General features: G+C 40.5%; 1 protein-coding gene across 13 annotated transcripts in view; it reads left to right on the top strand.

The window, feature by feature from the left end:
- Positions 1 to 16,728, top strand: part of MYO3A (myosin IIIA) — a 188,355-nt gene that overhangs the window by 164,744 nt on the left and 6,883 nt on the right. For 4 of the 13 annotated variants that reach the window (XM_082452738.1, XM_082452737.1, XM_082452735.1 and 1 more), the window contains exons 32-34: positions 7,666 to 7,772; positions 14,676 to 14,716; positions 16,084 to 16,227. In XM_082452738.1, coding sequence (XP_082308864.1) covers positions 7,666 to 7,772; positions 14,676 to 14,716; positions 16,084 to 16,227 — 292 coding nt within the window. Of the gene's footprint in view, positions 1 to 7,665; positions 7,773 to 9,062; positions 9,475 to 12,059; positions 16,274 to 16,728 lie in introns of those variants that run through there. The other 9 variants (XR_014261313.1, XM_082452724.1, XM_082452731.1 and 6 more) reach the window with 7 other exon arrangements.

The following is a 16,728-nucleotide window of genomic DNA, read 5'->3' on the forward strand; positions in this document are numbered from 1 at the left end:
CCTTGATAAGAACCACCTATCTGTTGTTACAGAGTATGAGCGGGGCAGGGAGGTGGGGGGAGGCCAGAACCAAACTAAATGTTGCTTGTTTAAAATCAGGTAGTATTCTACTATTCTGTGGTTTTTACAGGGCAATTTGAGGAAGTGACTATGAGCAGCCAATAAATAATTTCCCCAAATTTGGCTCTTTGGAAAAAAAATTAACGTAGGTTTTCACCTCGAGCTATATACCCAAATATTTTTCAGACGAAGATCAGTATGATCTTGAAAAACAACCAAGAGGTAATTGGGATGCTCTTAAATGCCACCCCTGAGTTTTCCTTATTCTCCAGTCAGGTGAGCGTGTAGTTTTATTGTTTGTCTCCATAGTCCCATGGACGGTCGTACACAAGATGCATGCTCACAGCTCAACATGACACCCAATAGGTGGCACTCTCAAGACACTGTCAGCGTCACTGTGTGCATTCCCGTATGCTTCTCATAGGGCGCCCCCCTTTATGTATGCTGGATGGCCGGGGGTGAGGGATCAACCTAACCGCATGGGCCAGAACGAAACTAACTAGCCTCTGAGGACTCTACTCCATGACCTGTGCCCAACGGGGATGACGGAAGAAAATGGCAGATACATAGTGAGCATATCCAGGAGACAGACGGTGGTCCAGAGGGGACGTCTGTGGGTCTCGCCACACAAACAGAGCTGCATTATTCTCCTCTGTTTCTTCTGTGAGACAGGAGGGGCAGGCTGGGGGCAGCATCTTCCCCAAACCTAAGAGTGTAATTTATTGAAAAACTAAATGCTCAGTTTTCAAGGTTCTTGTGCCAAGTACTCAAATCAGAGTGGCAGAAAGCTTGAAGCCCATGAGCTGTAGGATAAGGACAGGTGTGAGTTGGCTCTAGGGCATCAGTGTTCAGTTGATAGAAAAAGAAGAGCTAAAGGAATCACTTGAACAGTTCCGAATGGGGGTGGAGGCTGACAGCTTCCTGCTGAGAAGGTCAGAGAGAGCCTGTGAGCCAGACCACTGGACACTAAGGCGTCCCTGAAGTGTTCAGCACACTCAGAGCAGGAGCACCTACCCTTACAGCTCTTCCCCTCAGGAAAACTCAAGGGAACACAGAGTGGAGTAAAACAAGTGGTCCAATTCAGGGCAACCATGAGAAGTGAAAATATCTCTGGGAACTCAGAACATGAGGCAGTGCAAGGCAGAGAGGAGTGCAGAGGGACTGAACTGTCCACACAAGCTCAGAACCTACGTCCATTTCTGTTCAAGAGCGCCTAAGCCTATTATAATTATATTAATACATATAATACTTTATATAATGAAGGCCTAAGATCTTTGCAGAATTGATAATTAGTGATGCTACAGTCTTAACACATAATATGCACTGCTGAAAGGACATTTAAATGCTTTAGACGTTTGTTTGATAATAAGCTTTGGAAAATCCTACTTAGAAATTTACCAAAGAAATGTTTACGGAAAAGTTGGTGTTGATTTGTGAGTAGCAGAATATTAATGTAGACCTCATTGTCCTTGTATTGAAAGAATTTTACAGACAACATTCTATATTAGATTTTATTGAAGATTATTAACAAAACCACTTTAAACTATGAATGGATCAGGCTTTCAAACTGTCCTCAATGCCATACTGAAAAGTCCATGATGACAAAAAAAAGTAGAAAGATGAAAGTTAAAACTTTTGGAGACAGAATATTTTTGGGCTACTTTCTTCTGTAAATCTCTAGAGATGTTGAGAAGAAAATGTGAAGTATACTCTGCTATATTAATGGAGAATTTAGGTCCTAACAATGTACATGTTCCCTTTATACTGGAAATAAAAAATATAAACTCCTTAGCAAAAAAAAAAAACAAAAACAAAAACAAACGAGCGACAAACGAGCGCCTCGCCTGGCTGAAGGGCAGATGAGGTGAAAGGCAGACAGGTTGCAAACCTGACTACGGTGAATCTTGCCTTTAACAAATAGCAGTGAATATTCCTCCCTTCTCAGATTTCCTCTGGGTCTCTGTATTACTTAAAGTTCATGACTGTCCATTTGTAAATGGGAATTTACAAAAACTAAAAAATTGATTTCTTAAGGAAGATATTACAATAACATAAGTGCATTTCTGTGCTGCTAATATCCTATTTATACATGTGATACTTTTGCAAATTATACTCTGTATGTTTACTTAAGTAAAGTAGTATAATTATGATTAAAATGAGAATAATACTGAAATTCAATTTTCTAGAGCAAATATTGGCAATGAGTTTTAAATCTGTCTTCTTTCTTCTGAATGCAAAATGGTGAGATGTTTTTCCTTTCATTGCATTCCTGATCAACTCAAATGCTTAATGAAATTATTACCAGAACTACAATATAAATAAATACTTTACCTTCTGGCTATTTAATATAGCAGCAACCTTTACCAGTTAATACGTATCATGCACATCATACAAAACAGTCACAAACCTAATTTTGCTATTGCCAGCGTTGATGCGCTGCTGGTAATTTGTGATTATAAATGTTTATGTCACTTTTGTAATTAAGGGGTTAGAATGACGTTGGCAGGCAATGTTTGTGCTCCCCCAAAGGAACAAAAATTTAGAGTGCAAAATAAACTTAACGCCTTTCTGAAATATTTGTATGCTGATAAGCTCACAGGCAGTTTGTTCTTCAAAAATACAAAATAGCCTGGGGAAATTTAGTCTGAACAGTCAGACCCTGTTGAATACATTCCTCAATAATTTACACTTACTGGCTGCCCACGTTACATGGCCATATCTTAAGGGAAGACACCCTTTAAGAATATTTAGCATTATCCTGATGAAGAAAAAAGTCAATTCTGCAAGATATAAGAATTTATTGGAAATTCTGCAAATTCAACACATTTTGAGATTTTTTATCTCTGTAGTATGCACATGCCCTCATGCATATTTATAATTTTACATAAATGTGACCATACCATACATTCCAGGATTCTTTTGAATGCAATATTTTTTTCATTTTCTCTTTTTTTCCTGTTTCTTCCCCCCTCCCGCCCACCGCCATTCTCCCTCTCCAACCCACATTACTCTCCCCATCAAGGAAGCTCTTATAGAACATGTGTTCTTTTATATCTTTTGTAGATATGCATAAATGCCCTTACACACACATACAGATATAGAGGGTTTTTGTCATTATTTTATTATGCATCTTGCTTTTCTCCCTTACTACCTGAGCAGGAATCCCTGCACATCAACAAGTATAGCTAAAAATCATTCTTTTTAGTAGCCATATAGTATTCCATATGAAGATCACAATAATTTATGTAACCTTTCCCCTATTGTTAGGTATTCACTTTGTTTCGATTTTTTGCCACTATGAAAAATGTTGCAGTAAACTTCTCTGAAAATGTCCTTAGATACTGATTTTATTTTTATGGGATAAGCCTCCAGGGGTGGAGTCGTTGAGTTGAAAGGCATTTTGGGTTTTGATAGATTGCTTTCCTAAAAGGCCCTAAGAAGATGTTTCCTTCAACAATTTGTTTGAATTCACTTTTTCTGACATCCTGTCCAGCAGTGTTATCCTTCTTTTTAATCTTAGCTAATATGCCTGGAGTAAAATGATATTACACTGTTATTTTAATTCATATTGTCTTGTCTGCTAACAAGCTCATTTGCCTTTCATCCTTGTTGGCTTTTTGGATTTGCTCATCTTGAACTTGCTGTTTACATCTTTTGCTCATTTTTCTGTTGGTCTGTATTTTGTAGTTATTTGCTACCTTTTTGTGACTTCTGAGTTTTAGTTAAGACATTTGTATCTCTAGATTGTTCATGAAGTCATCCAGATTTTCTTTCAGGAGGTTTGTGGGTTCTTTCATTTACATTTATCTTTGAAGAATCAGGATTTATTTTTATATCTGGTGACAGTAGTGATCCAGTTAAGAAAATTATATTGAGTGTCTGCTCTTCACTTAGCACTGTGTCTCTAAGCTTAAATGGAATCAATTAGACTTCTTAGCGTCTCCAAACACCTACCATCTGTACATATCCAGTGAAAAAACATGAGGGCATCAGATCCTAAGGTATAATGCCCACCATCCAAAAACCTATGGTCCCACTATTTTTTTAAAGCCATAGGTAAAAATAGTAAGCGGTAAGAAGTATGAGATTAAGTGTTGCATTATTTTGCTAGGGCTGCCATAACAAAGTTCCACAGACTTGGGAGGATTAAACAACAGAAATGTTATTTCCTCACAGTTCTGGAAGCTAGAAGTCCAAGATCAACGTGTTGGCAAGTTTGGTTTCTTCTGAGGTCTCTCCTTGGCTTAGAGATGCCATCTTCTCCCTTTGTCTTCTCATGGTCTTCCTTGTGTGTGTGTCTGTGTCCTAATCTCCTCTTCTTACGAGGACACCAAGCATGCTGAATTAGTGAGGCCATAGTGACCTCACTCTGAAGACCCTTTCTCCAAACACCTTCATATTCTGAGGAACTGGGGGTTAGGACTTCAATGTATGAATTTTGAGGGGACACAATTCAGCCCATAACACGTTTCAAATAAACTGCACAGCCTGTGAGTACCATTGGTGTTCACGTGAGACGGAGATCACTGGGCCATCTGTGAAAGCTTCACGGAAAAGGCGGAGGTGGAGACAGGCATTGAAGGATGCTTAAGATTTCAGTGAGGCCATGAAAAACCTCTCTATGAGAAGATGAGAATAAGCAAAGTTACAGCTCTGCACATGGTATGCTGGGGTTCCAGTTAGGTAACGAGGCTGACCAGAGGAGGTAGTTCATTTTGGGAGGAAGTGGGAGATAAATTGGAATGGCTGAGATTGTAAGTAACTTGGATTTAGGAGAGGTTTCGTTTTAATGAAGAAGGAAAAAAGAAGCATCATGAATTTTTGGAAAGTGAAATTTCATCGTGGTATTTAAGGAAGGAAAATCTGGTTTTCATTTGTGAGATAAAGCACAGAGCGCATTAAGACGCTGCCACGGTTGTTAAATGAGCAGTTTAGCCCAGGGTGGTAGCAAGGGTAAGCAAGAAGAACTGGTGGATGAGTATTAGGCATTTCAAAGAATGTGTCAAAAAAGTTGACAGAATTTGCTGATTGCCTGCTTCTAGGAAACGAAGAAGAGGAATAAGGCACAGGTGACATCAATATTACAAACCTGGGGGACAGAAATACAGTGCCATTAAGGTTGTGGTGTACAGAATCTTAGATGGAGAAGAAAGATGACCCCTGACTCACCTGAGTCTGAGAGTTTGAGATGCAAGTATTCAATAGGGGTAGGAAATTAGGGCCGAGCTCTGGTGGATGAGAGGTTCTAGCCGGGGTATGGATTGGGAAGTCATCTGTAGGGAGTCATGGTGCAAAGTACAAGGAGCTGGGAGCACCATGATTCATTCCAGGAGGCAAAGGATTGTTTACTCATCCAGCAAACTTTTATTAAGCACTTACTATGTGTCAGGCATTTCCTTAAGTGCCAGGAATACAAAGGTAAATGAGATAAGGTGTCTTGCCCTCAGAAACCTCACCCTCAGTCATGAAGGGAAGGGGTGGTCGATAATGTTAAATGGTGATGAAGTCAGAGATAATAAGGACAGAAAAGTGGCCTTTGGCTTTGGCAATAAAGTGGTCACCCTTGACTGTCTAGAAGGCAGGTTCTGTAGAGTCTTGGTGATAGAAATCAGATAGAAAGGCAACATTTGATGAGAAAATGAAAAATCAAGACTTCCTTTATTCCCAGAATCTGTTTGTTTTTCCCTTTCGTGGCATTTATTCAGGTTCTTTGCCACCTTAAATTTAATTAATTGTTATTACAATAGTAATATTCTGATATTTTAATTCAGACTTTAAATAATATTAAAGTCAAGTTAAAATTTAGTCCCTGGTCACCTTTATGTTTCTAAAAACATAATAACTTGATACTATATTTTAATGTTTCTTGCCATTCAGACTCAAATAAGATATGTAAGTGGATATGGCCAATACATTTAAAAATAATAAAACTTGGCAAGAGCCAATAAGAGCTGTTTAATAATCAGCCCTGGGAGAGAGGATAAATAAGGAGAAGGAAAATAATAAAAGACCACTGTTTCTGGTGGTGGCGAGAATTCAGGTTTTACCATCTTTCCTCGCGCCTGTGATGGTCTAAGACAGGATTCGGCTAGGGCTCCGGTATCTGGATTCCCTCTACCTCCTCTGTCTACTCCTTTGGAGGAAAAGGGAGAGAGAGAATGGGAGATGAACCTCCAGGGATTGGTTGGAAAAGTACTTTTACTCCTCCTATTTATAACTGATCTCTATTAACGTGGTCTCATTAACAAAGATCCTGTTTTCTTTTGTTTTATTCTAAAAAGGACGGTAATGAACGATTGTCCTGGTTTGCACTGTTCCATGCCTTACACCACGGTGACATACTCCCAACTAGCTGATCTAACTTTGTCATCCAGGAGTTTCCCATAAATTTTAAAATGAATGAGTTGGATAACGTTAGGCTATGAATGCTCTTGTGATAAATATGTTCACACAGTGAGCTGGGGCTGGGACTAGAAAGTTAGGCACCTGTGAGTCTCCATCCTGGTTGGAGTGGTTTTACGCTGCCAGTCACGGCTGCTTACACGTAGTAAGTGTGGAGCATTCATTGATTTGATTAGATTTGACTTGATCTGATTAGAATCGTTTGGAACAATTCAGTTCCTCTGTGTATTTCTATCTCTGAGGATTAAGAGTTATTGTTGCCCCATTATTATATGCAATAATGATCCATTGATGCCCTTAAAGTCCGGCTAAGAAATGTGTGCTCAGATATCTGTTGAACGTAAGCCATTCTCCAGTAAGCACCCATACCCCACTCCCAGCCCAACCCTGATATGTTCATCACAAATGCACTTAGGGGATGAGGTGGTCAAGAGTCATGAAAACTAGACAGAAATTCTTTGTAAGTGGCCTATTAACTCTGTAGACATAAAGCCACTTGTAACAAGCACTGACCGCAAAGCGTGAAGATCACCAGAAGCTCTGATGACGTTGCTGTAGATTTGAGAACTTGGCTCTGTCAAAGAAAGAGCAGGGAGAAGAGGACAAACCTATTTCTTTCTTGGCCAAGGTTTTTAAAGTCCAATCTGACATTCTAATAGTTTGAGATTCTAGATATTGGTGAATATTTGTCCAGCCTGCAGTTGAACAGTCTCTTGGTTTGGGTCATAATATGAGGTGGTACTTTAAAAATGAGGATCATGCAGTGTTTGGATGGATGGATGGATGGATGGATGGATGGATGGATGGATGGATGGGTCCCTCTGTAGTGCCAGTGACCGGGGGAGGCAAGGAGACAGCAAGATTCTATGAGCATAATCCTCCGTCCTAGAGATTTTATGGCAGCTTTGTCTGCTCACCCCATCAACCCTCAGCTGCCGTTCCACATTATCAAGCTGTGCATTTCTTTTCTTCCCTGTCTTCTCTTCCCCTTACTTCTCAAAATCCTAGACCACCAGACAACCGGAGGGAAACACATGATGAGGCATATAATAAGGGTTGGTGGGGGGAACAAAGGAATTTCCTCTTTCTCCCTGTTTTTGCCCCAGTTGTATGTATATAATTTGTTATTTAACACAAACAGTAAACAGTGCTTGATACTAGCCTTTGTATCTGAGTGCTTGTTTATGATCACCGTTCTTGCAGGTATCTCCAAAGGAGAGGAGCCAAAAATATTGAGACCCCCAAGGCGGCCCCGGAAACCCAAAACACTAAATAACCCTGAAGACTCCACATACTATTCTCTCCTACATGTAAGTGGCTCACTCTCATTATCAGGTGGGGGCCATAGCATCCCCTAACAACCAGCGTGGAAACGGACCACACTAGTCCTGTCAAAAGGGAGGGCTTTGCAAAGGAGATGCCCCTCGGTTTCTGCTTACCTGCCCCTCCCCTGGCTGACAGTCTGGGCACTTGGCCGTCCTCCAGCCCCTGTTCCTCAGGGTCCACGCCTCTCCCGCAGTCCTGTAACCCCTGTGTCCTCCCAGCAGTTTTCTCTTCTGGTCCTGTAATCTGAGCTGCTGTGCAAATATCAACCCAGAAAGAGAAGGGCATCACAGCAGGAGCTCTCCAGGGAGGAACCTTAGTGTAAATGGACGGAGAAGGAAGGGGGAGGAAGAGACATTTATTGAGCACCTTTTAAATTCCAGGCCTAGAGTGAGGTGTGTTCACACACATGGTGAGATCGAATCTTTTAGCCTGGAGGGTGGCATCCCCATCCCACAGATCAGGATTCTGAGACACGGATAAGGCACCTCTTAGCTGTCGGGGCCATTAATTGTACTGAGGTCTTCTGGTTGCCCAGCTCCCGTTGACTCACGGTGAGCAGCCTGGGAGCTCTCGGCATCACCCCTGCCAGCCTGCCCTTCCTCTAGGTTCCTGTTCTCCGTGAATGCCACCAGCATCTGCCCCGTTACCTAAACCAGCAAAACTGCGAGGCTTCCTGAATCTTCCCTGCTGATCAGTCACGCTAAAGTGTGACTTCTCCCCACAAAGGCTTGCTCTGATCCATCTTCTGCTTCTGGCCTCACGGCAGCTCCCCTATTTCAGACCATCTCATTCCTCATCTGGAGTAGTTCACGCCCCACCTAACTGCTTCTAATCTCAGCCTCTGCAAGCCATACCAGAAGATTTCTCTAAACCATAAATTTGATTGTGTTCCTCTCTGGAGAGTCCCTTTAATGGCTCGGCAACTCCTTCTGCATCGACTCCAGACTCCTTCCTCCTGGGACCCAGGACCACTCTTCGCCCCCGTGCCCACTGGCCAGAGTTAACTGCTGGCACCTCTGCCAATGCGTGGCCTCCCACGCTCCCGAGTCCTTTGCACCTGCTGGGCCTTCCACTTACAATACTTATTCCCTCTCTCACTCCCTGCTGCCACAGTGAAGGCAGCAACAACCCTCCACGTCCCTATAGAGCCCAGAGCATGTTTCCCATGAGGTGGAATTAAGTTTCCCACCTCCCCAGCGATAAGTGAAGGTTGACTTTCAAATCAGCCGTCTCCTGGTCGGTCCCCTCCCTTCTCTCTGCTGATTCCTCTCCAGTGGCTTTGGAAGGCTCCTCCTCCCCTTGGTGTTGCCTGGGACTCAGTCTTAGCTCCTCTTCTCATCTCATTGCCTTCGGACAGTCTCATCAGCTGCCATGACCTCAGTTTCTACTCATTCCTGAATCCTGGTCTCTGGCTCAGATTCTCCGTCTGACTCCAAGCTCAAATATCAGAATGCCTAGTGTTTGTTGTACATATTCCACATGATGCACAAAGGCAGTCATACGTATATATACATTCACCTATATAACATGGGTACACACACACCTCCCTATATACTGTGGGTATGTACACACACCTACCTATATACTGTGGGTACATACACACACACCTCCCTGTATACTATGGGTACGTACACACACACCTCCCTGTATACTATGGGTACATACACACACCTACCTGTATACCATGGGTACGTACACACACGCCTCCCTGTATACTATGGGTACATACACACACCTACCTGTATACTATGGGTACGTACACACGCCTCCCTATATACTATGGGTACGTACATACACACCTCCCTATATACTATGGGTACATACACACCTCCCTGTATACTATGGGTACATACACACACCTACCTGTATACCATGGGTACGTACATACACGCCTCCCTGTATACTATGGGTACATACACACCTCCCTGTATACTATGGGTACATACACACACCTACCTGTATACTATGGGTACGTACATACACGCCTCCCTGTGTACTATGGGTACATACACACACCTACCTGTATACCATGGGTACGTACACACACGCCTCCCTGTGTACTATGGGTACATACACACACCTACCTGTATACCGTGGGTACGTACACACACGCCTCCCTGTATACTATGGGTACGTACACACACACCTCCCTATATACTATGGGTACATACACACCTCCCTATATACTGTGGGTATGTACACACACCTACCTGTATACCATGGGTACGTACACACACGCCTCCCTGTATACTATGGGTACATACACACACCTACCTGTATACTATGGGTACGTACATACACGCCTCCCTGTATACTATGGGTACATACACACACCTACCTGTATACCATGGGTACGTACACACACGCCTCCCTGTATACTATGGGTACATACACACACCTACCTGTATACTATGGGTACATACACACACCTACCTGTATACTATGGGTACATACACACACGCCTCCCTGTATACTATGGGTACGTACATACACACCTCCCTGTATACTATGGGTACATACACACACCTACCTGTATGCCGTGGGTACGTACACGCACGCCTCCCTGTATGCCGTGGGTATGTACACGCACGCCTCCCTGTATGCTGTGGGTACGTATACGCACGCCTCCCTGTATGCCGTGGGAACGTATATGCACGCCTCCCTGTATACCGTGGGTACATACACACACACACACACACACACACACACACCCTTTTATACTATGGGTACATACACTCCTATGTACTATGGGTACATACACACACATATCTATCTAAAATACACAATTAAATGGTTTTCAGTATAATCACAGAGTTGTACAACCATCACCACAGTCAATTTTACTTATTTTAAAATTTATTTTCAAAGCAATTTTAATTGAACTATAGTTGATTTACAATGTTGTATTAGTTTCAGGTATACAGTAGACTGATTCAGCTATATATATATATAGTTGACTCACAAATGAGTCCCTGCCCCCAAGAAGCTTACTTTGTCATTGTACTATTATTTTTAAAATGAGTATAAAGTGTTTTCATGCATCTTAATTTATCAGTGACTGGAAAGCTTTTTATAACCCTGAGTCTTGAAATCTGTGGCTTCAGTGAAACATAAAACATAGAACACTAGTATACTGTTTGAAGTGAAAACACACCATGGGTTCATATTTATCTGGCCTTTACCCAGATTTGGGGTGTTACACGTAAGTGAAATTTATAGCTGTGATGGAGCCCTACCCCCTTTAACCATCAAAACATTCTCTGTACTTTTAGATGGTTTTCACGAACATCTTTCTAAAATACATTATACTGCACATTTTAAACCTTTTCTTCATGACCCAGGTCACTGTAGTGAGCAAAACTGTTTGTACTTTATTCAGAACTATGCTTATCAGAGAGGCTTCCTGACAGCCGTATCTAAAGTAGCACCTGTCTCTCTGTATCTTCCTGGCCCTACTTAATTTTTCTTCGCAGCAGGTATAGATATGTATCTGCTTGTCTCCTGGCTGACTCTCCCCTGTGGGCTAGAAGCTCCAGGAAGGCAGGGACTTTGCTCACTCTTATGGCCCCACTGTTGCTCGTCATGAGACTATTTGCTAAATAACACACGACTTACTTTAGATGAGGCTCTCAGGCTCCCGAGCTGTGGACAAGACACCCCTCATGCTTGCCCGACACGAGCAGCTGTGCTGACAGATGTCTCACCTATTAATGTAGCTTTCGTTTCTCCTTGGATGTCACCACTTAGTATGGTCATTCCGACTGCTTTAACATCAATACTAGCTCTCTTCTATGATTTGATGCTCTTAATCTCCTACATCTGGGGAATGTTGCTGTTGTCGTGTCCAAAATAAGAGTAAGCTGAAGCTTAGAAACATGGCTGTGGAGGAGAGAACGTTAGCTGAACACTCACTCCCCGTTGTCACGGCGTGTGGTGTCTGCTCTAACGCGTAGAAGCTGTGCAGCCATCAGCAAAATGACTCCCTGCCAACAGCTTCCTCAAGAAGTGGGTAATGGACCCCATCACATCACAAGTCCCTTCCGGTCCCATTATTTTTCTGGGGCCTTCCCTCAACCACAGCAGTAGGTAGTTTGGCCACTCCCAGGTCCCTTTTTTCTTATGTCTACATTTTGGCTACCCTCTTCATCCTTGTGAAGGCCTCTGAATACATTATATATTCGTGTATTTCCAAAAGGGAAGTAAGACTGTGTCCGCCATGATGTAATGGTGAATTTTAAAGTCTTACGATAAAATGTATTTCTTTATGTCAGGTGGGAGGGAGAGGGAGTGAGATGCAGTGACTGAGGAATGGCTTCTTCAGTCCTCTGAGCTCAGACCTCTGTTCTTTCAAAGGCCTCCTCAAGAAACATCCTCACTGGATATCTCCTCCGTAAGTCATCTCTGTTTCCTTGTCTTTCTCTCTTCTTTACTCTCGTTTGATAAGAAACTGCCATAGGACATTTGCTTCTTTTTTTGCATTTAAAATTTCAGGTTTGTAGTTTGTCATATCAAAACTCTGACTGCAAACATCATTGGTCTTAGTAATTCAGGCATACCTCATTTTATTGTGCTTCACAGGTACTGTTTTTTCTTTTTTCTTTTTTTTACAAATTGAAGGTTTGTCACAACCCTGCATTCAGCAAGTCTATTGGCACCATTTTCCCAACAGCATTTGCTCGCTTCCTGTCTAAGTGTCTCTTGGTAATTCTTGTAGTATTTCAAACCCTCCACCGGCAGTTTTATGGCATTTCTAGCAATAAAGTATTTTTAAAATAAGGTATGCATTTTTTTAGACATAATGCTATGGCACACTTAATAGACTATAGTAGAGTGTAAATGTAACTTTTATATGCACTGGGAAACCAAAAAAAGTTGTGTGACTTGCTTTATTGCGGTATTTGCTTTATTGCAGTGGTCTGGAACCAAACCTGCACTATCTCTGAGGTGTGTGTGTAAATGCTCCTAATATAAAGTCCTGTGTGATAAAATTCATATTAAAGCCTCCTCCAGGAAATGCAGTGTCCTTCTTCATGATCAATAATGCCATTTCATACATCCCTTTAGCCCTAGAGCCTAGGGGACTGAGAGACAACTAAATGTAAAGCTCTATCTTAACACTCATTTCGTTTTCCCTCTTTGTTCCTTATTTACAACTCCTATTTTATTACCTTGATTACATAATTGCTTCTATTATAAACCATCTTAAATAATTTTTGGAAAAATAATCATTGAATTACATTTCATTAGACTATTCTAGCACAGGCAAGAGCGAAATAAGCCCAGACAGTATTTACTCTTCTAAGAATTCCTGTAACTGAGAACCAACTTGTACACACCATCTCCCAGATGGAAGTGCTGGTCCAGAGTAAAAAGTGGTCCTCACCAGGGTGGAACGTTATTTGATTCTTGGTTGTAGAAAGGGGATCTCTGTTACTCAGCATCATTCAGCATAACTTTGGATTATAGAAAATGGTTATCAAGGACAAGAGAGACATTTCTTTCAGATAATGGATCAAGGAGGCAGGACCTCTCCTATTAAAGCAACCACCACAGCAAACACCACCCTGCTCCCAGGGATCATTAACTGAACTGCTAAGGGCCATTGTACCTATGCTGGTAATAGCATTATTTGTAAGCACCTCCTAGCCTAGGGCACTGGCTCAAGAATGTGAAGTAACAGGAAACGGGAAGGAGGACAGGAATGTAATTGGTGTCCTGCCCCTTACATTGTTATTTCCTGAATGGTCCACTCCCAGACTTGATGCAGGAAAGCATTCACTTCCACCTCATCCACCCACTAAAATACCAACCGATAAAAATAAAAGAAACTATGAACTATTTGACTCATCTAACATTTTAAGTTATTACAAATGATAAATTATGAGAAAAAAATGATTCAGTATGTCTAAGGATAACTTGGGAAAACCCTAGATATTTACAAACCATTATTAACTGCCATTTTTATTATCTTGTACTTTTTTGGTGCCACCCAACTTGATACTTGCATTAGGGTTGCCACAATTATAATATCTTCAGCTTGTTCAAGGTGAGTGTGGTATTTGCTTTCTCAGCCTAAAAGACAAATATCTTCTTTTCAACATGTAAATATAGGAGTTCAAATGCATTGAGCTAGAACACAGTGAAACACGTGACTAATGTCACAATACAAAAGAGAATACTGCGTTGTATGTAAGGTTAAATGAAATACCACTTTGTGTGTTCAAATTGAATTACTGATTAAAATATATCTAGTTATTGCTATACTCAAGCATTCTAAAGTGTGCCGTGATACGTCAAATTCCCAATTATGAACAGTTTGCAATGAACATATGTGTCATCCACGCTGCTACTTTTATGCCATAAATGGGCTCCTATAGGTTAATGAAGCCAGATTTCCATTCTTCTGTGTCCTGTTGCAGCTGCCCTAACTATCCACCCATCTGCTTTACCTGCAGACAAGGATGACATCAGAGCAGCCTAATTAACCTGCCTGAATACAACTACCTTTGTGATACAGAGATAGACTTTCCAGAAAGTCTGACATTTTGTCCCCATTTGTAGGTAGATACACGTTATGTAATCTTGTGTAGACTGGTCACCACTGTGTGGTAAACTCTTTTTTTATATGGAATGCAAAGATTAATTTCATTCCCGGCCTGGTTAAAAAAACAACAACACAAATTCAAAATTAGTAAAATTTGAGTAAATTAAAATTTTTAATTGAGTAAAATTTCTTTAGATTGTAAATATATTTTATCCACTTGCTTATTTCTAAATCAGCTTTATAGGAATAAATGTATATGTTAATACTATAGTAATATATCAGTTAATCTTATTAAGATCATAATATGATATAGAGTCTTTTTTAATTATTCTATTCTGTTTAGAAGTCAATCCAAGAAGAAAAACGAAGATCAAGGAAAGATAGGTAATTATTATGTCTAACTTTTAATGTCATCTTATCAAACCAAAATATAAATCCATATGTTCAAATTATGATTAAAAACCACCCATTTTATGTGGATAGATTTTGGGAAGTAGTGTGCTCTCAATACATTTATGTTATAAATATGAGATTTATATGTAATTTATAAGATCTTACCTATCGGAAGTATACTGAGATAACACAGTGCAAGGTATTTACTGAGAACTCAAACAGTTTTTAATAAATTGTACCATCCAGTACGGAATTTGCTTTTCTTGTCCTATTCATATGGTTTTGATTGAGCAGTTTGAACATGCTCATATTCATGAACTTTCTTTCCCCAAACTCTTTGTACTTTTTTGTTCTTCAACACAAGCTAAATCTCACTTTTTATAATGTTTATGTATTTGTTAGGAAGGTGAGGTTTATGTCTCCTGCGTGTGTGGCCCACTTCTGTTCACACTATTCCCTTTTCCCTATAACATTTCAGCCCACCAGTGCTTTACTCTTTTAATATTATACTCTTTTAATATTATATTTCAAGCAACTAATTTCCAGACAGTGCTCAAAACAATCGAGGGGTCTTCTATTAAGCATGAGTGGACACAGGGTTCCTGATTTATGAATCAGTGGCATTCTGAAAGTTCATTTACAGATTGGTATCTTAACTTGAAAAGCACTTTTCCCCAAAGTACTATAACACCCGGTAGTTTTTCAGACTTACCCCTGTTGACCTTAGATGAAGTTCCATCAGACCAGAGATACCAAGCACCACAGGAACCAGAGCGTAGTTTGACTAGATCCAAGAATGAAAGTGGTTGAGGACACACCCCTGTGTGTGTGTTGTGTGCAGAAATTAAAATCTAGCACAGAAATTAATCCCCTAAAGACAAATGGGTAGGGAAGGACAGAAAGTTACCTGTGAAGGAAGTAAGGTAAGATCATGACACATGGTGTGCCTCAGTGGGCTGATAAAATTGGGAAATGCTTGTGTTAGTACATAAAGGTCAGCTTTCCTCATGGTGGCCCAAGGGTCAGTTGTGAGTCCTGATGTAGACTGGCCAAATGAGCATTATAATCACCGGCTATCTAGTAGCTACTAGTTTTGTGCCAAGTTGAGTGTGGTAGAACTTGGAAAAGCTGTTCCAGCAGCTAATGCCCTCTTAAAGGTAAGAAGTGAGGGGTTTGTTTTTCTTTTTAATTTATGGTATATACTGTTTTTGCACATTTCAAGACCTCTCTCATTCCTGTTGACATAATGTGTTACTCCTTAATTATCGTAAATACTTTAAACGAAGAAAACAAGTATCTTGTAAGTTTAAGTGAGTAGACAGCTTGATACTGTGGTGTGTTTATGTGTTCATTTGCAGTCAGGGAAAATTATTAGATTTGGAAGATTTCTATTATAAGGAAATTTTGCCCAGTCATCCTGGACCAGAGGAACACAACCTTAGCTTAAGAGAACGAAGACAACAGCAAGAACTCCAGAATCAATGTTTTAAAGCTGATGAAAGGTAATAAACGTACGTTGAAGTACAGCATTTTCAATTTTATACTCACCATTCCATTTCTAAAGCATTTTCATTTATGAGCATTGCGTCTTATGATTGATGTGTTGTTTAAAAGTAAAATCATAAGGATTATGGTAAGGTAATCAGACATCCCAGTTTTTCTAGCACAATCCCACTTTTTACCTGTTTTCTTGGTGTAATCCTCAAGAGCACTCCCTTTTAAAAGTTCTTTGGTTTGGATGATAAATTATATGGTCATACTATATAATTATAAACAATATCTGTGTTTAATAATATCCAAAACCTGTGTTTAAGCTCTAACCAGTGTGATTTTATTTACTTATTGGTTTCTCGATTATGCTGTGTAATTTCTCAGAATCAGTGAGGTCAGACCAAAAAAAAATTGGGGAGAAATATTCATACAGAAATATGTATTTTGGATATGATTTTCACTTTGCCACCAACTTTGTTTGACATTTAACTTAAACCATTTGTAGCTTACTT

The sequence above is a fragment of the Balaenoptera physalus genome (genome assembly GCF_965194825.1).
Source record: "Balaenoptera physalus genome assembly, chromosome: 2".
Taxonomy (NCBI): Eukaryota; Metazoa; Chordata; class Mammalia; order Artiodactyla; family Balaenopteridae; genus Balaenoptera; species Balaenoptera physalus.